The 7,889-nt window shown below is 56.5% G+C and overlaps 1 protein-coding gene across 1 annotated transcript; it reads right to left on the reverse strand.

The window, feature by feature from the left end:
• Positions 1–479: 479 nt before the first annotated feature.
• CLDN3 (claudin 3) lies at positions 480–1,377 on the reverse strand. Its single transcript, XM_038759479.1, has one exon. The coding sequence runs from the start codon at positions 1,359–1,361 to the stop codon at positions 717–719; it is 645 nt and encodes a 214-aa protein (XP_038615407.1). The 5' UTR covers positions 1,362–1,377; the 3' UTR covers positions 480–716.
• Positions 1,378–7,889: the final 6,512 nt, after the last annotated feature.

The raw sequence follows: 7,889 nt of genomic DNA on the forward strand, positions 1-7,889 counted from the left end.
AGCCCGGGCTTGGGAGTCAGAGGTCGTGGGTTCTAATCCCGGCTCTGTCACTTAGCAGCTGTGTGACTTGGGGCAAGTCACTTTATTTCTCTGTGCCTCAGTGACCTCAACTGTAAAATGGGGATTAAGACTGTGAGCCCCATGTGGGACAACCTGATTACATCGTATCTACCCCCAGCGCTTAGAACAGTGCTTGGCCCATAATAAGCGCTTAACAAATACCATCATCATCATCATCAAAGGCAGAGCGGCTCTGGACCCCCACCTCCCCGGTTGGGGGTCCAGGTGGGGAGAGAAAAATCTGGGTCAGCAGGGGCTGGGGCCGTCGGGAGCGCTTTTCTGGTCAAGGAGGAGCGTCCGGATGCGAAAAGCCACGTTTTATTGGAAAAGTGATAACTGCCCCCTCCCCAGAAATGCCCCCTCCCACCCGTCGCCCCCCTCCCCCCCCTCCTGGCAGAATCCCCGGTCCCTCACCCCACTCGGCTCCTCCTCTCTCCACCCGCACCCCCCAGCCCTTCCGTCCAACCCGCTCCTGCCAGGCTCCGGCCACCGTCCGGCCGGTTCCGGGGCCCGGGTCCGATCTGGCCTGGACAGCCTCCGCTCAGGTCCCGCTGAGCCCCCCGGGGTGGGAGGGTGGGGAAGGGTCCGTCCGGAGGGGGAGGGGGCGAGGGGAGGGTCCGTCCGGAGGGAGAAGGGGGGACGGTCCGGCCCCTGGCTCACACGTAGTCTTTGCGGTCGTAGCTGGGCCCGGAAGAGCGAGGCGCCGAGTACATGACCTTGGCCGGGATGTACTTCTTGTCCTTGGGGGGGCAGGAGCAGCAGAGCAGGGCGCCGCCCAGCAGCAGCAGCGCGGCGGCCCCCCAGCCGATATAGATGCCCGCGCCCATCTCCCGCTTCTGGGCTTCGACCACCAGCGGGTTGTAGAAGTCGCGGATGATGGTGTTGGCCGACCAGGACACGGGGATGAGGGTCAGCACGCCGGCCAGCAGGAAGACCACCCCGGACACGATGGTGATCTTGGCCTTGGCCGTCTCGTCCTGCACGCAGTTGGTGCACTGGGCGCCCACCAGCGAGACCAGCAGGCCCAGGACGCCCAGGATGATGGCGACCACCAGCAGGGCCCGGGCGGCCTGCAGGTCCTGGGGCAGGGCCAGCAGGGAGTCGTACACCTTGCACTGCATCTGGCCGGTGCTCTGCACCACGCAGTTCATCCACAGGCCCTCCCAGATGGTCTGGGCCGTCACGATGCTGACGCCGATGAAGGCCGTGACCTTCCACATGGGCAGCGCGCAGCACAGGATGGTGCCCAGCCAGCCCAGCACCGCCAGGGCCACCCCCGTGAGCTCCAGGCCCATTGACATCCCGACGGCTGGCGGGGCGGGATGGGGGTGGGGGGGTGGGGAGGGGAGGGGCGGGGGTCGTCGAGGGCCCGGAGGTGGGGGAGGGAAGAGGCCGGTCCTGGGGCGGTGGGAGGACGACGCCGACGGAGAAGGGGCACCAGGCAAGGCCCTGCACCTGTCGCAGCCTCTGACCGAGTGAGCACAGGCGGCTGGGGGGAGGGAGCTAATACCTGTCAGCCCAGGAACTCGGGGGGAGGGAGGGGGAGGGGGACAGAGGGGGAGGAGGGAGAGAAAAGGGGCGAGGGAGGAAGGGGGGGCGGGACCGGTCCTTGCCTGGACTTTCCCTGCCCCTGGTGACGTGGCCCACCCTCCTGCCCCTCCCCTGCCTGGGTACAGGGATGGTGAACAGGGAGTGGGGGGAAGGGGAAGAGCTAGGGGCAATCTCAACGCCTCCAGCTTCCACACCGCCCACGACTTCTAGAGGGGCAGCCCGCCCCTCGCCCCTGCCTCCTCCAGAGAGGCAGCCGTCCCATGTTTCTGGCCTTGAGTGGACGGGCCCCCGGGGTCGCTTCCTCCTCCTCCCCTTCTTCCTCCTCCTCCTCCTCTGTGGCTGGAGCCAGCAGGCCTGGGCCCCAGTCGTTGCCGCTCACCGGGCTGGAACGATCCGGCCCCCACTGCTTTGGGCACAGGGACACTCGAATGCCTCTTCCTGATTCTGCTCCCTGAGAAGCCGGAGCAGGGAAAGGCCCTGGAGGTCCCCTTTGACCCCAGATCTACATTAGAGCTTCCCGTTTCGAGCCCCCCTGAGCGGGTACTGGGCCAGACACCCCAAGATCACTGCAGGCAGGGACCACCCTGTTGCCCACCCCTCCTTGGTCTGCCCTGGACTGAGTTGGGCCTGGTGAGCCAAGGCAACAGTCTGCACGCTTACCCGGGATCCTTTGCCTCCAGGGGAGACTGCCAGAGCAGAGAAGCCCGGTCCTTGGGGGGCAGGGACTGTGCCAGTCCGTGACCTTTCCCCCTGGGAGCAGGTTTGGCCGCCTGTGCATGGATCAGTCGGTCAATCAGTCGTATTTATTGAGTGCTTACTGAGTGCAGAGCACTGTACTAAGCACTTGGGAGGGGACAATACAACAATGAATGGACACATTCCTGGCCCACAGTGAGTTTACAATCTAGAGGGGAGATAGATCGTTCCAGCAGCCAGCCTGGGGGCTAGGACAGGCAGGGGGATAGGGGAGTTGGGGGTGACCTCCCCCCCACCAAGGTCACTGCTCAGGGCACAGGAGATAGGGCAGAAGGTAAACATTCCTGGAGAGCAACTGAAACCCCGGGTCCGGATTCAGGGACGGGGTAAAGGTCCCAGATGGATTTTCTTCAGGACTGCCGGCCCGTGTGGCATGTCCGGCGGCTGAATGTTGACGCCTTCCGGTGGGCTAGGGGCCATCCGCAGCTGGGTGGCACGACCCTCCCCTGCCGGGGAGCTGAGGGGCGAGAGATAGGGGGGCTCCACTGTGTGGTTCTCAGAGTGGGGCCTGGAATCCAGGCCCCGGAGCCCCACGGATGGGGCAGAGTCTGGGGCCCGGGTCCAAACTACAGGCCTGAGCAAACATGGACTCCCTCTGAGCAAATACCGCCAGCCCCAGCCAGGAGGCCACGGGCCAGGGCCTCCCAGTTGCCTCCGGCCAGCAGGAGACCAAACAGTCTCCCTCCTAGGCGAGGGCAGAGAGGGTAGGCCCCCCAATGCGCCCCTCTCACCCGCCACCAGCCCCAGGGCTGCTAGGAGGTGTGCCTGCCTCCTCCTCCCTCCTTGGGCGAGTCGTTTCACTTCTCTGGGTCTCAGTTACCTCATCTGTAAAATGGGGATTAAGAGTGTGAGCCCCATGGGGGTCAGGGACTGTGTCCAACCTGATTAACTTGTATCTACCCCAACTCTTAGAACAGTGCTTGGCACATAGTAAGTACTTAACATGTACCCATAATAATTATTATACCCAAGTCACAGAGGGAAGGGTTGGCTGGATGTTCCTTGTGGGGTGGGGGGGGGGGGAGAGAGAGAGAGAGAGAGAGACACAGACAGTGAGAGAGAGAGAGAGAGAGAGAGAGAGAGAGTATGAATCTTTATTTTGTTCCATCTGTTCATGGGTGTTCCGGTCGATGTGTAAATTGTGCCTAAGGTCAGGGAGGGTATTCACTATGTGAATGTAAAGATGAGTACCCCTGTACTGGTCTCTCTCTGTGTGAGTGTGTCTGTGTGCATGTGACTCTTTATTTTGTTCCAGTCTATTTATGTGTGTTCCAATTTGTGTGTGTTAAAGTGTGCTTAAAGTGTGGGGGGCGGGGCATTCGCTATGTGAGGGTCAAGGTAAGTGTGTGTGTTCCAGTATCTGTGTGTTTACCAGTCTGTGTACACTTGTCTGTGTATGTGGCAGGCAGTATGTATTTGGCAGGAGAGAGGGAGGGCTCTGTGTTTGCCAGTCAGTATATTTTTATTACAGGCTGTGTGTCCCTGAAGAAGTGGGGCCAGTGTCAATGTGTCTCTGTGTGTACGTGCATATCTGCATATGCGTCGGGGTACACCAGTCTGCATACGTCTGCCAGTCTGGATGCCCCTCTGGGAAGCAGTGTGGCCTAGTGGAGAGAACTCGTGCCTGGGAGTCAGGGGGACCAGGTCCTGGGGAGACCAGGTTGAGTTTTGGGCTGGGGTGGTGGTGGTCTGGGCACCTCAAAAATGAGTCCGGGATGCCTGAGGATTTTTTTCTGACCAGACCGTGATCCCAGGGTAGAGTCAATCAATCAATCAATCAGTCATATTTATTGAGCGCTTACTATGTGCAGAGCACTGTACTAAGCGCTTGGGAAGTACAAATTGGCAACATATAGAGACAGTCCCTACCCAACATTGGGCTCACAGTCTAAAAGGGGGAGACAGAGAAAAAAAAACCAAACATACTAACAAAATAAAATAAATAGAATAGATATGTACAAGTAAAATAAATAAATAAATATTATTCAGAGTCATCTGAACCTCAGGGGATGGGGGAGAGAAGCATGAAGCAGACCCTTGGGTGGCCCATGGCTAGCCAATCCAGTTCCCCAGAGGCTTCTGGGAAAGCCTTACTAGCCTTTTAGACTGTAAGCCCACTGTTGGGTAGGGACTGTCTCTATATGTTGCCAACTTGTACTTCCCAAGCGCTTAGTACAGTGCTCTGCACACAGTAAGCGCTCAATAAGTACGATTGATTGATTGATTGATTGGGAGCCAGTTCGGCACACAGGGGTTAGACGCGGAGAGAGTCGAACCGCTAGCTGGATTTACCTGCCACCACCCACGGTGGGTCTGGATCTCCGTGAGAAGTGAAGGATTTGAAACTGGTTGGGACCTCATCACTCACCACAAGGAGCCAAACAAGCAGCACTTCTGGCCCAAGGAGAGAAGTTTATTTAAGATTATGACGCTATCAGTTATTGCTGGAAAGTTCCCAGGTTCCTGCTTATCTGCTTCCTGTTCTTCAGGTGGGAGAGAAGTGGGCTCCCTCTTGGTTTGGCCCTTGGTCGGCCCTACACTTGTCGGTGTGGGGGCTGGGCTGAGGGGCCGGGGGTCGGGGGGTAAGGAGGGGCACTGCTGAGAGCTCTCCCACCCTATTATGGGTGGGGTGACCCCCATTTCGACAGGAGGGATGGACAGATCGGGCCAAGGGCAGAACCTCAGGCCGGGCTTTTGGGCAAGGGAGACTGTGACTTCGCTGTGGGCAGGGAATGTGTCGATTGTTTTCTGTATTGTACTCTCCCAAGCGCTTAATACATTGTTTTGCACACAGTAAGCACTAAATAATACGGCTGAATGTATGAACAGCGGAAAGGCTAGAACCCGTCCTTGCCTTCAAGGAGCTGACAATCGAGCAAAGACTGAGGCAGAGGCGCGGGCAGAATCATAAACAGAAAGCACAAAGGATCGACACGTCTTACCCTAAAACAGATCTTTATGGAGATGAGAGGAATCTGAACTTGTAATTTCAGGACTTAGAATAGTGCTTGGCACATAGTAAGCGCTTAACAACTGACTCACGTAGAAACTGGGGTTGCTAAAGGATGAGTGGAAGGATTGGTATCTGACAAGATCCTTCTTGTGGCCTAAGAGGATGGAGCCGGGGCTTGGGAGTCAGAAGGACTTGGGTTCTAATGCCGACCCGGCCCCTTATCTGCTGTGTGACCTTGGGCAAGACAGTTTACTTCTCTGGACCTGTTACCTCATCTGTAAAAGGGGAGGTTAAGACTGGGAGTCCCATGTGAGACAGGGACTGTGTCCAACCTGATTTGTTTGTATCTACCCGAGCGCTTAGTACCGTACCAGCATCTAGCAAGCGCTTTGAAATACCACAGTTACTATTACTATTTTAGGAAAGCTCCTGGGAGGAGGTGGGTTTCGGGTAGCGGCAAGGTTTGGCAAAGAGGAGGAGGGAGGACTTTCCAGGTGTGTGTGTGGGGAATGTGATAGCTTGTTATTGGGAAAGTAAGTTGCATGGAACAGGCACAGACTTGTTTGGTTGGACTTGGGGCATCAGCTGGGCTGGACAGGAGAGAGAGTGTTTTTTTGTGTGAGTGTGTGTGTGTGTGAGAGTGTGTGTGAGAGAGAGAGAGAGAGAGAGAGAGAGAGAGAGAGAGAGAGAGAGAGAGAGAGAGAGAGAGAGAGAGAGAGAGAGAGAGAGAGAGAGAGAGAGAGAGAGAGAGAGAGAGAGAGAGAGAGAGCAGGAGGCATTGCAGGCTTCTGAGCTAATATAGGATGGGCTATGTACATATCTATAAATTAAATTACCTTATTTATTTATATTGATGTCTGGCTCCCCCTGTAGATTGTAAGCTCATTGTGGGTAGGGAATGCACCCACCAACTCTGTTGTATTGTCTTCTCCCAAGCGCTTAGTACAGTGCTCTGCACACAGTAAGCTCTCAATAAATACCGTTGATTGATTGATTAAGTGATTGTTGGGCTAGAGAGGGCAGAGCACTGCCTCGCCTCATCCGGTCTCTTAACCCTTCAGGCCTCGAGTGGCAAATAGCCTCACACAGACCTCTGAAAGTGGGGTGGGCGGAGTGAGGAGGACCCCGTGATGGTCACCCCAAGGTGGCCCCTGGTTCTCCGCCCGTGGGAGTCTAAGCTGCAGCAAGGGGCAGACGTGGCACAGTGGATAGAGCACGGGCCTGGGAGTTGGAAGGGAATGGGTTCTAATCCTGGCTCTGCCACTTGTCTCCTGTGTGACCTTGGACAAATCACTTCACTTTTCTGGGCCTCCGTTCCCTCATCTGTCAAAATGGGGATTGAGACTGTGAACCCCATGTGGGACAGGAACCGTGCCCAACCCGATATCCTTGTATCCGCCCCAGCGCTTAGTACAGTGCTTGGCACATAAGAAGCACTTAACAAATACCACATGTATTGTTATTATTATCCCAGAGTCTGCCTCTTGCTTTCCCGGGGCCCCCTCCTTTGCAGTCGGGCAGGCTGGAGGGGGCAGTGAGGGGGTCTCCGGGGCCTCGGAGAAGGGCACGGAGGAGGACAACCCCTCTTGGAGGCTATGAGGGCCGAGTTGCCTCCTTGAAACCTTAAGCCAGCACCTGCAGCCTCAGGTCCTTGCTGGGATGTCAACTCTGGGACACCTGAGACCTCTCCCAGATGGGCTGTTTCCGGGTAACCTTCCACCTCCCTCTCCCCCCCTTAACTCACTGGGGTGTTATAATCAAGCCAGTGATGATCTCAGCCCCGGAAAGCAGCTGGGTCCTTTCAGGTTGTTAACACTAATCACGGCCCAAGGCCCCTGGGGGATCCCGGCTCCAAATACAATAATAATAATTTTGGCATTTATTAATCACTTACTGAGTTCCAGGCACTGTACTAAGCACTGGGGTAGATACAAGTTAATCGCGTTGGATACAGACCCTAGGGGGTTCACAGTCTTAATCCCCATTTTACAGCTGGGGTAACTGAAGCACAGAGAAGCAGCGTGGCTCAGTGGACAGAGCCCGGGCTTTTGGAGTCAGAGGTCATGGGTTCGAATCCCGGCTCCCCCACATGTCTGCTGTGTGACCTTGGGCAAGTCACTTAACTTCTCTGAGCCTCAATTACCTCATCTGTAAAATGGGGATTAAGACTGTGAACCCCACATGGGACAACCTGATCACTTTGTATCCCCCCCGCCCCCCGCGCTTAGAACAGTGCTTTGCACATAGTAAGCGCTTAAGAAATGCCAACATTATTTATTATTATTATTATTATTATTAAGTGGAGTGACTTGCCCAGGGTCACACAGCTGACAAGTGGTGGAGCCGGGATTAGAAGCCAGGTTCTCGTACTCTCAGGCCTGGGCTCTATCCACAGGGCCACACTGCTTCTCGCCCCACTTGGAGAGTGGGGCGGCCTGGGGGGCTCCTGAGGGGAGCTGGATGGAGAAGGGTCTGTTGGTTTCTTGGGGTCGGGCCGGGCTACCCGGCAGAGGGGATTGGGGGGACCAGAAGTGACCCCTCTCAGACTGATACCACCACCCCCCTTGTG

Source organism: Tachyglossus aculeatus, chromosome 17 (assembly GCF_015852505.1).
Source record: "Tachyglossus aculeatus isolate mTacAcu1 chromosome 17, mTacAcu1.pri, whole genome shotgun sequence".
Lineage (NCBI taxonomy): Eukaryota > Metazoa > Chordata > Mammalia > Monotremata > Tachyglossidae > Tachyglossus > Tachyglossus aculeatus.

Coding starts and splice junctions, on each gene's coding strand:
- CLDN3 (XM_038759479.1), bottom strand. CDS start 1,361: ATGTCAATGGGCCTGGAGCTCACGGGGGTGGCCCTGGCGGTGCTGGGC.